We start from the raw sequence: 17,258 nt of genomic DNA, 5'->3' as shown, positions 1-17,258 counted from the left end.
GTGTAGGCTCTTATATGGTCCTGTCATATAGCAGAAGAGCAAGCAGGTAAGGTTCCCAGAATTTTATCAGGAAAATCCGGAACAAAATTATGGGTGCATAACCAAACCGCAAGTCCAGCACACCACTCTGCACATCATGTGTGCTGCAAAGAAGGAAAATGTACACACAGAAACAAGCATCTGTCCAGGACAGCTGGAACTCAGTTCAGTTTTCCTTCTGCCCATTTCAGTAAATCCAAACCAGAACATTGCTTTTGTGAAACTATGGTCATCAGAAACAACAGTTTTCTAACAAAAATCAGCAAAACCAGGTGGCCTCAATCACTTGGTAGTGTAACAAGGACCTGAAAAACTCAGGGATCAGATCACTGACTAGCAATGCCGTATCTAAACCAGAGCAAGGTCGGGTCCAGGACTGTTGTGGAAGGAACCACAGCACAGCTCCAGCTGGAAGGCAGCTCAGGTGGTCTCTAGCCCAGCCTCCTGCCCAAGCATGGTCAGTGCTAAGCTCAGACCAGGTAACTTGGGGCTTTATCCAGTCATGTCTTAAAAACATCCTTGTTTCACAAGACACCATATGCTTAAAAGCATTTTGCCACAGCTGAAGACCCTGCTTGCATCCAAAATGAGGGGCAGCACTTAATGTCTTCAGTGCAGAAAAAGGGCAAGTGACCTCTCTTTTGGAGGTTTGCATATCTCACACAAGGGAGCGCACACCTTACCTCTGCAGACAACCCCAACTCCAGCAAAAGCTGGAAGATGATGCTCCAGGGTGTCACTAAATAGCCAGGGTTTGTCCTGGCAGAGCTGCAGAAGAGGCGGGTGCCCAGCAAATGCAGCTCCAGGTGAGCCGCTAAAGCACATTAGCAATATTGCTTTTTGCCCCCGTGCTATAAGGGAGAAGCCTCCACCAACACCAGTACACTTCCCCCCTGCAGCTCTGCTCAGGACACAACAGATTTCACAAGGAAGGAAGCCTGAAGCTCCTTCAGGTGCCTATCCAGAGGTCTAAGAGGTTATCAGATCATCCTCGTCTCTGTTTCTCACCCCATATGACTAACAGATTGTGTGGAGGGACGAAGCACAGCCGCAGGGAAATGTTTTGCCTTGGCAGAGAGGAAAGAGATGAAGTGGGTGTCACATTTTTCCATTGGATTTTTGCTTGTCACCACAGCAGAGCCAGATCACGTACAGAAGATTGAAAGCCAGTTAGCAGCAGATGGCAGAAAAAAAAAGTAAGTAGTTTCTAAGACACAGCGAAGGCACAGAGAGGTCACTGGCACTAGTAAGCTACACATTTGGATGGAAGGCAGCTATGGGCACAGCTCTAGCAATTCAGGTTTATCCCATTTAACCAGCCTTTCCTTATTTTCTCACATTGCCTTCCCTGCTTGCCAGGTTACCCTCATGACAGGGAGCATTCCTTATTTGATACAGCATTTATATCTTTCCTGCACACATTTAGTACTGATGCAACTCAATTCAGTGACTCTTCTGCAGTCACAAGCTACGTTTGACAGCTCACAGACAGAGAGAATGACAACTCCTGCTATGACGAGCTTGGCAACTCAGTCTGGAGACAGTGGATGCAATGCCCTTATTTAAGGGCATCTGCTATGCCTTATTAGACCTCACCATTTTTGCCCTGACTTCTTTACTGCCTATTACTCGCTTAAATGAGGTGAAAGGGTAATAGATTTGCCAGTAAAATTGTGGCCCTAAGCCGAGATTAATTTTTGCACTCTGTTTCTGTCACTTTTATACAAGACAAACAATTTAGCTTTCAAGACAGCCTCCACTTTTCACTAACACTCAGCACCACGGAGGGGTGGCAGTACCATTGACTGGATCCAACATGAGTGCTTCTTTGAACTTTGGGTCTGTCCATTTCTTTGCTACACATCCACATTACTCTCAAACAACCCTTTTTCCTACTGATCTTTGAACAACTGCCTCCTCTAGGTAATCCCCTTTCTTTTGAGATATCCAAAGCATTGTCCACTGGCATCAAACACACACATACACACATCAGGATTACATCTACGCACAACCCACAAAGCTACCCAGTCTACTATTCCCACTTTAGCCCACAAAGCAGTTCCACAAGGCCTTTCCCAGCCAAACATTATTTCCTGCCCTCCCAATATCAGCACCAGAACCTGGGCTGCTACAGGGTAAGCTGTGTCAGGGAACTGATACCCCTTGAAAGCTTATTTCTTGGCATGAAAGTCATTTAACTGGATGAGCTCCCCAGCAGCTACCATAACAGCCTGCGGTTAAACTAGGTGCAGAACCGCACTGTTCAGGTCTTGTAACCCAGAAAAAATACACAGCCAAAGGGCATCCAGATAGTAGTGATTCCTCATACCCATAATTCAGAGAGATGAACAGGGAGCAGAAAAGTGCCCTCCCTGAAAAACTAGATGTAGAGCTCTACTGTGAGAAAGCCCTTCAGGTGCCCACTCAGAACCCATCTCCCTTGGAAAAAAAGGAAAGCTGCTCTTGGTAACCGGAGGAGTTAAAGGGAGGGCCACATAAGATCAGGGTAAGCAGCCAATATGGTCTGTGAAAAATGCCACTGAGCTAGGTTAGTCACCCTATCTGACTGGCTATCAATAATTGCTAAAGTCTCGCCCACAAGATGATCCTTCTCCAGAAGGGAGAGAAGCAACCCAAGACAGAGGAAACAGATGATGGATATTTAAACCAAGTATTACAAAGTGATTGGAAAACAGCTTTTAGGAATGCAGGGAGGAAGGAGTACAGACAATACGAAGGACAGCAGGGCTGGATAACTGATATTTGAATACAGCACAAAAAAAAACAACATCTATCTGCAAGTGCAAAGCCAGCAAGATAACTTGCCCAGAGACAGAGAGCTGCTTTCAAAGAACCAGCTATCCACTTGCAAAGCAACAACTAAGCATCTCAGGGGTACTTTGGTAGCTGAGGCACCAAAAGAAAATGAGCCCACAGTGACAGAGACCATGCAACTCTTTGGAGGGATGAATAGCAAGCCACAGTATAAGCTAGGTGACTTGGTCCTTGCAGTCCTGGGTAGGTCTGTAGGCTCTGCAGGAACAGGGCCATGGGACGTGTGCTGCTGACAAGGTGCTAGCTCACAGAATGATTTGGGTTGGACGGGACCTTAAAGACCATCTAGTTCTACCCCCCCTGCCATAGGCAGGGACACCTCTCAGGTTGCTCCAAGCCCCATACAACCTGGCCTTGAACACTGTCAGGGATGGGGCAGCCACAGCTTTTCCGGGCAACCTGTGCCAGTGTCTCACCACCCTCAGAGTGAAGAATTTCTTCCTGACTTCTGATCTAAATCTCCCCTCTGCCAGCTTAAAGTTATTGCCCCTTGTCCTGTCACTATATGCCCCAGTAAAAACCCCTCTCCCTCATGAGTCCAACATTTCCCTGTTCCTGCCGTAACAAAGCTGAGCACATCCACTTTAGCTTAGCACTGCAAAAAAGCCTGTTAAGGGCGGCTTACAAGCTCCCCAAAAGACCAGGGGCACCATCTTGTGTTACCACAACATGGTACTGCTGTGCACAATGGCTCCTGAAGCACTTTTACTCTGCAGTAGTTACTTCCCTCCCATATCCGTCGGGCAGCTCTGACATAAAGAGGCTTTACCAGGTGGTGGTATAGGTGACAGCCACAAGAAGCTCAGACAAACTAAGAAACAGCCAGTGGTACATCAGTCAAAGGCCTCTTTGCTTTATTTTTTATATTTATTTTTACTGCTTTATTTCACAGCTGGCACAAAGATGATCCGACCTCACAGTGTACAAGCAGAAGTGCGAAGGCAGACGGGCAGAGGAGGACATAAAGCTGCAATTTAACTGCTATGGCTGAAGTCAGAGTGCATCAGAGAGCAAAAGGAACACAAAAAGATCAAATCAAACTGCACATCCCCATCTGGGGTCTGCAGCTAGTCAGATCAGCCTCTTTCACAGACACAGGCGATCCTAAAAAGCGAGACTGCTTTAATAAAACACCAGTCACACACACACACCACCCCAGGATGGGAAACTTACTTAACCCCCAGCTCTGAAAGATCCCAAAGAAGGGACTCTTCACAGTGCAAACAAAGACTTGCAAAGAGCACAAGTTTCCCCCGGGCTCAGTAGATAAGTTCAACAACTCCAGACACAGGAAAACCCTGTCTGGTAAGGCAGTGAATGAATTCTTTTACCACAGCTATCGCATACAACCTGCTCCACGCTTAACGACTGGCTTTCCGAAGTAAGGAAACATTTACAGAGGACAGTGCACATCAGTCACATCCGTCAGGAGAAAAAACAGTGGGTTTGTACATTAAAAGCAGGTTTATTCTTATCTACCACTCTTCAAAGTCAGTACCAGGACAGACTAAGTTTTTTTCCCAGCTCTCAGCTTCGCTGCAGATCAAGCACTTCACTATAAAGTTACAGCCAGTCCAAATGAAACCAGTCAGCAACTCAATACCCTCATTTTTCTAATTTTAACTGTCAGAAAATAGGAGGGTAAAGTTTCAAAGTATCCCACTTGCGTTTATCTCAGCTTTTAGAGGAACTGTAGATCATTCAGGCCCATTTATGAGTACCTGACATGTCCCTTGGCAAGCAGGAATAGTTTTCTTAAATTTGGGAAGAAAACGAGAGAAGTGGGAGGTGGCTTTCAGTGCAAAGCACTGAACACAACCAGTTCTGCTGTTCAGCACTTCTGGTCCTCTTTAGTTTTTTTAATATGGAAAGTAATTCTCAAAATTTAACACTACTGCTTTGTGCAAACTTTGCACATAACTAGTAAAAATTAAAATAAAAATAATAATAAAAAAATCACACTTTTACATTTCCACTCTTTACAGGAAGATTTTGTCAAAAATCCTTGGAAGTACTGACTTTATAAATACTTCACCTAAAGTGAGTTGTCTGGTCCTCCATATGCAGGTGTATAGAGAAGAAAGAATGTGAGATTTCAGCTTTCTTGTTTAAAGGGCAGCAGGCCAAACCCCACTTTCAAATAAATGAAGTATCTTCCACCCCAAAAATAAACCAATAAATGGATCAAGCTGTACTGACACCAGATTTTAGACAGCTACATGCAGCTCCACAACCATGTATGCTGTGGTAACCACAACGTTTAATTAAATACACTCAGACTGCAAAAATCAAGCACTGCCACCAGTTTAAATTAACTATTGCCAGTGCCGTACTCTGAAAAATAGAGGCAATCCCTGGCAGCTTGTTCAGAAGCAACACTTCTGCAGAAGTCATCAGAACACAAAGTAATAGCGACCATGATTTTTGTGGCAGAGGAAATGAGTCACAGCAAGCTCCCAGTGAGGTTCAGAGGCTTCTAATGGGTGATTTTTATCCAAGGAAGTAAGGCCAGCTCAATGTTTCCACAGCTCCTCTTAAGAGGGACAATCACAAGCTATCACAAGCCATCACTCAACACTAACCTTCTTCAGAGGTGGATCACTCTGGTTTTGCTCTTGCAGGGAGACAGTAATTTGATTGCTAAAGCCTGGAATATCTCCTCTGCTCATGCCAGCCTATGCCGCACCTATATTCCAGAGCTGAGCTGCCCACAGCATCACCAGTGACATGGCAACAGGCTTGCTGAGCTCAAACATCACTCGGATAATGGCATCAGCAATGTGATATTTGAGGCATTTCAACTTTTTCCATATGAGCTTCAAGTTTTATAGTCAGGCTCCTTAAAGAATACGCAATTTGGGATACTCAGCATTTGAAATATCTTCCAGTTAACCACTCAGGACATGACATGTGGGAAGTTAGTCCTAAATATATTAGCCAGCTGTTGCCCCTACGTACCTGTAGGGCAGGTGTAGTTCTATAACTGCTATGCCAAGATCACAGCTACACTGACATTCAGCTGCATTCTGCTATCATCTGGAAGCAACAGCCAGCAGCTAATGTGTTAAAATAATCATGAAAATGGGGGTGAGAACCTGCCTCCTCAATATTAAATAAGGAGGTTTTAAATGTCAGAAGCTCATAAGAACCATCTGCTTGTCAGCTCCCATCCAGCAACAGGACAGGTAGTTGGCATTTCACAGTGTGTTTGTCAGACATCCATCTGCATCAGATCTGGCATTTGTCACTGAAGATGCTGTCCCAGCTGGACTGCATACAACTGCCAATCACCTCCAACAGAGGCCCACGACCACAAGCAGAGCTCTCCCACTTCATGCCCGCCTGTGTGTAACGGGAAATAAGAGCAGCAGCAAGGTGGTGAAGAGTTTGTAACCTGGCCACACTTTTGCTCCCTTTGGGTAGTGGCAGGCTTTGTGCTTCCTTTCTGCTTGACTGCCAGGAAAAAGAAGCAGCATATAATAACAATAACAGTACCTTGCACAATGCCAGTGTATGGTATTACCGACACCCAATCATAACAACCTACAGGGCATATGAAGATGATATATGCAGACAGATCACATATGCCATGAACACACCTATAGGAAACCTTTCACCCTTTTCTTAGATGGGAAGCTAAGCCGTTCTGGAAAAATCACAGCTATAAAGCTATCTGGCATCCAGGTGATTACTATGAACAATGAAGATGTTAATGAGCCACCTCAAGTACTGCTGCCTGCCAACACCAGAGCTGAGCTCCTTGAGGTCCTGCTTTCTCCCATCACAGGTGACAACATCGCCAAGAGCATCAGCAGAGAGAGGGAACCACTCCTCACACTGCTTTGAGTGCTGGTGAAATCATCAGCCGCTACAAAGAAATGTAAATCCCCGGGAGGCTGGATTTCACCCCTGGTAATTAAGATACAATTTAAAATATGGCTGGAACGATTTAAAACAGAGGTCAAGTTTTTAAGTGCATGCATACTTTCACACTCATCTACTAGCTTCAAGTCAACCTGACCCAGGAACAGCCTTTATGGTCATAAAAAGGTTAAAGCGTAACTTAAGATACACAAAAAGCAGCTGGCTGACAGAGTTCTCACTGTCAACTGCCTGCGCACAGAGTGCAGCTGACAAAGGACACTCATCCTTCTTCCTCCTTGTGAGCTCTCCCCTTAGTTGTCATCTTCTCCCTCTTTCCCCTTGGCAGCCCAACTCGTACTCCCAAGGCTTCATGACCGTACCAGGCACCTTTCCTAAACCCAACCTGAAGTTTCCTTGCACATCCAGCTATGGGACACCTAAGAAGTGGGCAAAGAACAGAAGATGACATAGGGCACATGTTCCTCAGCCCTGAAGATGACAGCACAGTGGTGAGCACCCGAGGGGACCTTCCTGTGTTCTATCTGTACATCATCTGTCTTTTCAGAAACATCCTGCAATACGTTTACAAGCACAGCAGAAGCAGCCGGGTCAAACCAGTCCTCACAGATGGAAAGTATAAGCCAGGAGAAGAACAGATGTTTTATCCAGAGGGTTTGTTTGTTTTGGTTTTTGAAAATGATTCCATGAAGTTTTGGACAGAGGTAAACAGAGAACTTGTGTTTCATGATACCAAGCACTGTATTTTCCTCCACACTGCAGGATGCAGGAACATGTACTTCCCCCCCCCCCCGAGAATGTTCGTAGAATGGTTTAGGTTGGAAAGGACCTTAACGATCATCTAGCTCCAACACCCCTGCCATGTGCAGGATCACGTCCCACTTGACAAGGTTCCAGAAAACTTCTCTTTTTTCCTTCTAAAGACCCTAATACCTCACTACAACTGCTTTATCTACAGTATTTAGCTGCTTTTATTTTTTTTTACTGATACCTTCTTTCAGAATTGCAAAAACAACCAAAAAAGATAAATTTGTTTCAAACTTATTATTTTGTCTTCCAAGGCCCTAAAGCCTTTTTATTTGACTTCAAGTGCCTAAAGTTTTAAACTCCCCCAAAAACAAACAAACACCACCACCACACAAATAAATCAAGGGCAGTCTGTCACTCCCAACAAAGGGGCTCATAGCCCAAGTTTCTGCAGATCCTCCTATGCACTGCTTCTGGCAAAACACACATCATCACAGCATTTGAAGTTTAAAATGTCCAATAAAATGTGAAAATAGTAGAGGGAAAAGCACTGCATTTCCATCCACCCGACACCCAGGATGGCTTTTTTGTCAGGCTACACTTAAGCCCAAGTCCCAGGCTCCTTGAAATAGGACAGAAAACACACATATCCATGTCACTGCAGCCACAAGATCTAGCCCAAGCGCAAGATCCCCTTCAGGGCACTAATTAAAAAAATATGAGAACACTAAATAAGAAAAGAGAGTGGCAACTCCATTCTCATCGCAGGGATCCAAAGCAGGAGGAAGTATTCCAGCACAACTGTAAAATCTCCGAAGAGCCTCTCCTTTCATTCACAGCTTTCCCCTTGTTAAAGTCTCCGTCATGGTAAAGAAAAAAACAAACACAAGAAACAAGCTGTTTGAAGGAAGAGTTTAAATGCTCCTGTTTGCTTTTTAAAGAAACCCAACAAGACAACCCACCATCATGCATGATTGCTTTTCCACAGATCTACCAGAAGATACACATTGCGCAAGTATCCCAAGCACTTTCAAAGACAAGGAAGCCAAACAATATTTATAAACGGTCACATGTGCAGCAGGCTTGCTTCCTGCTGAAACGAGCCTGGAGCTTGTGCCGGACACGATCCCGGATCAGCGAGGCCACTGTGCACCGCACACAAGTAAGATTTTCCTTGGTTGCCTTTCAAGACTTAACACTGACATCTCCACACAGCGCCAGCATGGTGCCTCACGGCACATCACTCTCTGGAATCACCCCTCCTCCCACGAGAACAGCTGGGTCAGTCCCTCTCTGTAAGGTGATATTTACACATCGCTCTCTTAGGTACAAGGAAGAAACGCAGAGCCTGATCTAGCACCTTTCCCAAGGCACCCTGCCACATGCTAGTCACCACCACCATGTTACACTGGGTCTTCATTCGAGTACCAGCTTGACAATTGCGCCAAGCTGGACTGCCCTCTGCTCTGCACAAGCGGCGGACTAGAGGAGCCTTCTATGCACGCTGTCCCAAAGCGGTCCAGCTCACTTCCACTTAGGATTTGTGGCTGCACATCTGTATAATGTATCTCTGTGCTTCCAAAAAGCCTCCGGATTCACAAAGAAACAACAGAGCGGAGATAACAGGACGCATTTGCATGGGATTATCCCAACTATGCGGACTGCAGCCAAAACAAACAAACAAAAATAATCACCAAAACTTCTGTTACTTCCTTCCTGCGCTGGGGACACCAGGCAGCGGGACGGTGCCGGGACAGTCTCGCTTTGGAGGAGAAGACTCCCGAGGGGATCCCGGGAGAAGCCGGCGGTGTCGCAAGGGAAGTGGGGCCCAGGCTAGGATTAAGGGCTACCGGCCCCAGAGAGGCGGCGAGGCCCGGGCAGGGGGCAAGGAGCGAAAGCCTGGAGACCCCGACCGGAGCCACCAGCGCTGCGCACGGAGGGAGGGACCTGTGACACCGGCACAGACAGAGAGAGCCACGGCCCCAGCGCCTACCCGGCAATACCTCGCTCCCCCGGGGGACACCGGGCCCAGGGGCACGCGGAGAGGCTGCGGGCGAGCACCTCCTGGCCTCCGCACCGCGACTCCCGCTCCCACTGGGACACCCCACCCGCCTCAGGGGAGGCCGAGGGCGGCCAGCACGACCCTCGCCACGGCGCCCCGAAAAGCAGGGGGCGTCTCGGCCGCCCCATCCCGCCCTCCCCGCGGCTCCTGGGGGCGCTGCCCGGCCGGAGACGCCTCCCGCCCGCCGCTCCTCACCGTGTGGCACAGCAGGGTGTCGGGGTCGGCGGGCTCGCACAGCTCGCTCAGCTTGCGGTCCCAGTGCAGCAGCTGCGGCTGCTCCCCGCCGCTCTCGCACACCTCCATGGCGGCCGCCAGCAACGGGACACCCCCGCCTGCCGATCCACCACCACCTCCCCACACACACACACACACACCGCCTGACCCTTGCACGCCCACCCGCGGCGGACCGGCTCACACCGAGCCACCCACTCCCATGGGCCGCAGAGCCACGCTCACACCGCGCCGCGTCCCCGCCGGGAGTGTGCGGACACGGGGCGGGCGGGGGGGTCACCCCGCCAGCTGCGCGCCGCGCCCCCACCGCCCCGCGCCAACGCCACGCCCACGCCTGACCACGCCCCCGCCGCCGAGGCCGCCAATCGAGGGCAAGGAGCGCGGCTGACCGGCGGGCCGCGCCCCAATCGGCGCTCGGCCCCCGCACAGCTCCAGCTGTGGAATGTGGGCGGGAGCTCCCTAGGCGCGTCACGGCAGCGGGAGGGAGACCCGCGTGGCCCGCCCTGCCAATGGGGCACCGGGAGCGGCAGGCGCGCCAGCCAATGAGACAGCGACAAGACTGCTGCTGCCGCGCTCCGCACCGCCCATCCGCCTCTGGTGGTGTGAGGGCCAGGAGGGTCGGGCAGGGCTCGGCTCCGCCTGGGAGCCTGTGGTCTCTGCTCAGGCATCCGTCAGCTTCCCCCCCCCCGCCGGTCAGAGGCAGGGGTTTCCTGCCCACGGGAGGGAGCAGAGGCTCCACTATGAGTGAGCGAGGCCAGCCGGGGCCTGTCCACGGCCTCAGGAGAGCGTTCAGGCTAAGCGGCCGGGGCAACCACAGGCAGCCCCTCAGTCCCTTCAGCACCAGCAGTGCCGCTGCCAGGCTCCAGTGGACTTCAGCAGGGTTACTTGGTCTTCTGGCTTTGTTAAAAAGGAGGCAGGAAAAGCAGGTAATGCTCGGGATTTGTTATGGATGAATGTAGTTTTCCTGTTTATTTGAGACATGTCAGAACATACCTCGTAAAAAAAAACAGAAGTTTTACAATGAATTATAGAATCAATCAGGTTGGAAAAGACCTTCAAGTCTAACCGTTACCCCAGGACTGCCAAGGCCACCACTGAACCATGGCACTGAGGACCTCACCTACATGGTTTGTGAACACTTCATGTACAGTGACTCCACTGCTGCCCTGAGCAGCCTGTTCCAATGCCTGATCATCCTCTTGGTGAAGAAATTCATCCTAATACCCAATCTAAACCTCCCCTGGCATGGCTTGAGACCTCCTCTCTCCATCCTCCTTTCAGGCAATCGTAGAGAGCAGTAAGGTCCCCCTGAGCTTTCTCTTCTCCAGGCTAAACAATCCCAGTTCCCTCAGCTACTCCTCATACGACTTGTGATCTAGGCCCTCCACCTTCAAAGTCTCAGCTTTGAACTCCACATCAGTGTTGTGTGCAGCCTTGGTGTTCACAGCAATGGGTACTCCGTCACTGTCAGACAGCATTCCCAGCCTGCTGATGAACCAGCAGTGAAAACAATCCCAGTCAATGGGAAATTCTGATATTTTAGGACTTGCTTTCATGCCAAGCAGAGACAACACTGCCATTTCATTGCTCTTTAAAAATGAAAGATGTCAAATCTTAATGATTCAAGAAATCAGGCATGCTTCAGTGCTTCATTTCAGCTCCTGGAGCTCTGTCGAGGCATTTCAGTGTGGGTCAGTTCAACGCTAACTCACATTTCCATGCTGCGGTGTGCATGAACCATATGTGGATTTCCTGGTACATCCTGTCTCTTCTAGACCTCTCATTTAGCCTTCATCTCTTGCAGCACATCACTTTCATTCACTCACAGAGCATTTGTGCAGCCTGAGTGATACAGCCCTTGCTAAGGAGAGCCTAGACTAGCTCTCTGAGGAAAACCAAGTCATAAGGACTTTGTGGCACCCAGCAGCCACAACAGCTACCAAAAAACAACGGTGATTTTGTCAGGGTTGCCCCTTTAAGATTTCTTAAACCTGTTTTGTTTGATTAAAACAAAATAATTGAAAAAGAGTTACAAAAGCTATATTATTTGATGAAGGATATGAAAGGAAAATCCTTAACTGCCCCTACCAAAGATCTCCTGCAAAGATAAGTTGTTTTAAATCATTGCGAAACAGGTCAGCCCAGTATATATGCCCTCCACAGCACAGAAAACATCTAAAGCCAAATTACTAGTGCCGGAATTGCTTCCTACCACTGTGGCAAGCCCAACTGGAGGTACAGAATTCTTGTGTCCTGGCACTGCCAGGCACTGTTTTCAAAGCAATTACATTGTGCCAGTCCCAAGGTGCAGATTGTGAAAATTGGAAAGGTCAGTTCCTTACCCAGAAACCATTGTGTTTTCACTACATGTGTTCTTACTTTCAAAGCTTTCATGGCCTTGTGATAACCTGCTTAACAAAAGGCTCTCCATCAGATAGTTGGCCGATATTAGATCCTTCTAAAATTACTGTTGTGACTAGGGGATTTTTTGTGCTGGGGCACTAAATTAATGTTTTGCCTGTATGAGAAGCATAAAGGGAGAGCCATGTTTGCCTTGTAAGCCAACAAAGTAAAAGCAACCTTAAAAGAAGGTGGGTGACTGCAGCTTCATTTGCCAAACATTTCATTTGCTGAGGATGAGGGTCTCCTAAGGACTGCTATTTGACCAAGAATACTGGGCTGTGCTTTCTCGTCCTAACACATTTCTCAGGAAGCAATCCTTATGTAGGAAACAAGTTGCACAGTGCATACTTCTGTTGTTCTCCCTTGGATGAAATACTCATGGGAAATTAGGCACCCTGGGTGCAGCTTTACCCAGTGGTCTCCATTCTTCGTTTCCCCAGGGGCTGTCTTGCGACACTGGTACTGAGGCAGAGCTGCTGCTGTGGTACACAGTGCTGCTGAGGATTTGCAAGTATCTTGGAAGATTTCACTGGCACTGAAAGATTTTGATACACAGACTATCCGTTTTTGGACCTTATCACAGATAAAAAACATAATATTGGTAGCCAGACATTGGTAACTGGGCATCCTGCCCAGTTCCTGCCATACTATTAAAATCAGTGTTCAAGGCTACATCTCATTTTTGAGCTTCAACGCTTCTAAAACCTGAGACTTTGTGAGGAAAGGTGACCAATTTGCCCTGTCTGGTGGCAACTAACAGCATATGGACCACACTGATGATTTTGTGCTCCAGCACTGGTTCTTCCAGGGAAAAGAAACCTGTATTAGCAAATATCTGCTAAAAATTAGCAGCACATACAGGGCAGCAAGAAATACAAAAGTGGAAGAAATTAATCCTTTCCAAAGAATATTAATTATTCAGTGTCCTGATACAACACATGGGATAGCAGTCTAATGTGTCATTCATTGCTACTCAAACTGGTGCTACACCAGAAATCAGGCACTGTGGAAACCACCACGAAACCAGCAAGGACATTACACAAACCCAGCTATCCTCCTAGCTTTCCCCCATATTGCTTGGAGGATTTTAAATTGTAGATTTCAATAGTTAGTAGCATGCTGCTAATGAAGGCTGTTTTTCTATTTCATAACTTTCAGAGCTGCTTCAGTAGTATTTTTAAGTTCCAACTCATCTAATTCTGAGCCTTGATTGCTCCTTTTGTGTAAGACCATTTCCTCACCACAGATTTATGAACTGGGTTTGAATTCACTCTCCAGCACAGGGAAGCAGTGCAAAAATTGACAACAATCTACACAAAGATAAAAAGGTGGGGGCTTATTGTTTGTAGAGATAGGGCTGAGGGGAGAGGAGATTAGGTATTAGGAAAAAATTCTTCACTATGAGGGTGTTGAGACACTGGCACAGGTTGCCCAGAGAACCTGTGGCTGCCCCATCCCTTGCAGTATTCAAGGCCAGGTTGGATGGGGCTTGGAGCAACCTGGTCTAGTGAAAGGTGTCCCTGCCCCTGGCAGGGGGTTGGAACTGGATGATCTTTAAGGTGTTTTCCAACCCAAAACATTCTACAATTCTGTGACTCAAGGACAGCAGAGCTGAGCTCAATTTTATTTTCCTGAGTATTGTTGCCTTTCTGCAAGGAACAGTAATAAGCCCACACAGAAAAAACAAACAGAAAACCCACACAGAAAACCGAACTAGCTAAGAAAGAGGAGGCTTTTAAGGCAGAGGTTCAAACAAACACCACTTACTTTAAATATCAAAGAAAAAAAGCCAACAATAATACAAGCCTGTAAATCACAGAAAGCCTGGCAAATGAAAGGTGCTCTTTTTTCCTTGCAGATCCAGGTTACAGAAGCAACTCCTGTGACCGCATCATTACTCAGTTCTAGATCAGGTCAGTTGCATAAAGGCTCATTAAATATTTACAAGTGACATTTTTCTGACTTGTGATAACCAGGATCAAGATAACCATCCATCTTCTACAAATATTCTGTTCAAATAAGTTTGAGAAGTCAACCAGCGAGAAAAGAACAAACAGCAACAGAGCCAAGAGGATAACAATTGCTAGGGTTTTGACTAGCTAAAATGAAAAATCTTAACCTTGAAAGCCACAGAAAAAAGCCATTGTTAGAGGTTTCTTCAACAAAGTCGGCACCTCTTAAAGGTACAGGGCACAAATTTAGGACTAAGAACACAAGGAATGACCAAGCCACCAACTTCTAATCCCAGTACTTGTGGAGATTGTTCCAAAATGGCAATGCACTGATTTTTTTGTCTTGGACATAAAGCAACAAGCAGCAGAAACAAATGTCACATACACCAGCATGCATTTCCCACAAAAGGACGTCTCTGTAAAAAATCCTGTAAAAGTTGATTTCTTTGTGTCATGTGTAAACACATTACTTGCACTACCCAGTACCTGGTAATGCATTAACAAAGCCAGTTCCTTGAGTAAATGAGATTTAAATCATGCTGCTGTGTGGAGAAGCTCACTATTGCCAAGATAAAACAGCCACCAAATCTCAGTGCATACATACAGACACACTCAACTATTTGGCAAAAAGGCTTCTACCACAGAAATTTCAGAGTTAAAAGTAGAAGGTGTGCTTGAGAATAGTTTTCTTCCCACAATCCTGGCATTATATTCCTTTTCTGACATGAATACTTGTGAAAGAAGTAGGATCCCCAGTTCTGGAGACAGCCGACTGCTAAAAAACACATAATTGGTACACTGACAGGAACACAGGTTCTGTTTACCAGAATATTCCTAGTTCTTGTACCCAGGGACTTCTCAAAGCACTAATTCAGCTTCCTTGCCTTTGCAATTCGCAGCCTCTTTGCAGGGGCTCTTACATGCTCCCACAGCCACTGCTGGTCTTCACAGCAGAGCTGGGACAGGGGTCAAGTGACTATCCGTCACGCAGGGCACCATACAGTTACCAGGATGCAAGTCTCTTGGCCTGGTTAGAACCCAAGCCAGGTACCTGCTGGTAAAAACCTCTAGCAATTCTTTACCAGTCCAAGCCATCAGTCATTCTTAATTCATCCTGTTACTCTGTCCAAAGAAATGATGAGCCATTAAACAGAAGCAAAGGAAGATGCTTCAGCTAAAGAAATCAAGTTTTGCTTCACTTCCCTCTTATTATTCCTGTTTTACGTGGGGTTGGGGGAAAATATGTGCCCAAACATAAGTCACACATCAATTAAAGTTGAAAATGTTCACTGTGTAACACAGGCATGATGTCCATGTCTTCATGTTCACTGTGTAACACAGGCATGATGTCCATGTCTTCCTCCAACCAACACACTGGAGAAGAGAGTTTCCTATGCCTTACACCAGACTGATGAAAATAACTGAGTGGCATTGAGCTGCATTGCAGGCCAGAATAGCTGTGTCTCAGGGCCGTTACGAAATGCTCTGTCATTTTAAAAATAAATCATCTCTATTTTTTGTTTCTTCTAATTTATACACATAAATACATGAATTAAATTCCTTGTTAAGATCAAACACTTCTAAATGTCCTGGCTGATGCAAGCAATCAGGGTTTGCTGAATCCAGTTTACACAAGAGGTTAACAGGGACAAGCAAAAGCTGAATGCCGTTTACCAAAGGACCCTATGGAAGAATACTCATTGCCTGGTTATAAACAAGGTATCACTGTATTTAACTCAGTAGATCCCACTTCCATTTTTTAATATTTCCTCATGGAACAAGTATTTGGCCATAAGGAAACCCCCAACAGAAATGCTACACTGATTTTCTCATAACCGACAGTACTGAGTTATAGATTAACTTTGCCCCACAGCAGCAAAGCAGACATAAGAGGCGTACGCACAAAATACCTTTGCCACTGGTTATTTTTGCTGTAACTGTGGCTACTGCTAATGCAAAATCATTTGTGAAAATCTACCCTACTGCAAAATTGTGATGAATGCTCAAGATACTGTACTGCTTATCAAACAGTGCGCTCTCAAAGTAGGTATGTGTGCCTTTGTAGCAGGTCAACCTTAAATAGAACAACTGGAAAAGCAAGAAAAGTTGCAGTTCTTGAGCAGATGTTTTTCTTTGTTGGCACCTAATACTATACCTTGTGCTAGCTCAGCTCTGTCTCCATCCCAAGCCAGGGGCAGAGATAAGAACCAGCTGCTCAGTCCTGAGAGAAGTTCTGGCAGTTGTAGCCCCACCACTTGCAGCAGTGAGGAGAGTCATCAGCCATTTCCTGAGCTCCACAGCAGACACAGTTACAAGCTGTATCCAGCTCCACCACCACAGCGGAATGCAAAAAAGGAAGTAACCACTGAACAAACAAAGGCTTTGCAGATTTCACTTGAGGCCTCTTACATATGAGGAAAGATGAAGACAAGCCCCATCATTCAGCAAACAGGAAAAAATTGTGAGGATCAAACACAAATGGTGTTGGAATCTGTGCTGGGAGAGTTAGTCTAACATAGTAGCTCCTATAGGGCAGTGTTTCAGATTTGTGCTGGAAGCAGCATTGATAATGCAGAGATGCTTTAGTCACTGCTAAGCAGTGCTTACAGAGTCAAGGCTTTTTGTGCCTCTCAACCCACCCCAACAGTCAGCAAGCTGGGGGTGCAGAAGAAGTTGGGGGGGAGTTGGGGCACAGCTGGGACAGCTGACCACAGGGACATCCCAGATATGGCATCATGCTCAGCACGTAAAGCTGGGGGTAGAAGGAAGTGAGGGGGATGTTTGGTGTTATGGCATTTGTCATCCCAAGAAACCATTACACAATGTAGCCCTGCTTTCCTGGGGATGGCTGAACACCTGCCTGCTGATGGGAAGTGGTGAATTAATTTGTTGTTTTGCTTTGCTGTGTGCGTGGCTTTTGCTTTACCTGTTAGGCTGCCTTTATCTCCACCCACGAGTTTTCTCACTCTTACCTTTCCAATTTTCTCCCCCATCCTGTTGAGGGGGGGAGCAAATGAGCGGGCGTGCGGGGTTTGGTTGCCAGCTGGAGTTAAACCACAACAGGATCACTACTAAAGAAGTGCACCGTCACAACTTCTCCCAGCAGT

General features: G+C 46.9%; 1 protein-coding gene across 1 annotated transcript in view; it reads right to left on the bottom strand.

Annotated features, from left to right (window-relative positions):
* The window catches only part of CREB3L2 (cAMP responsive element binding protein 3 like 2), a 74,707-nt gene extending 64,652 nt beyond the window's left edge, over positions 1-10,055 (bottom strand). The window contains exon 1 of the mRNA XM_062616477.1: positions 9,761-10,055. Coding sequence (XP_062472461.1) covers positions 9,761-9,868 — 108 coding nt within the window. The 5' untranslated portion in view covers positions 9,869-10,055. The remainder of the gene's footprint in view (positions 1-9,760) is intronic.
* Between the last annotated feature and the right edge of the window lie 7,203 nt (positions 10,056-17,258).

Source organism: Pezoporus occidentalis, unplaced genomic scaffold (genome assembly GCF_034315485.1).
Source record: "Pezoporus occidentalis ecotype Australia unplaced genomic scaffold, CSIRO_AGI_Poc_V1 ctg19, whole genome shotgun sequence".
NCBI lineage: Eukaryota > Metazoa > Chordata > Aves > Psittaciformes > Psittacidae > Pezoporus > Pezoporus occidentalis.
This window is presented reverse-complemented; position numbering and strand designations above follow the sequence as displayed.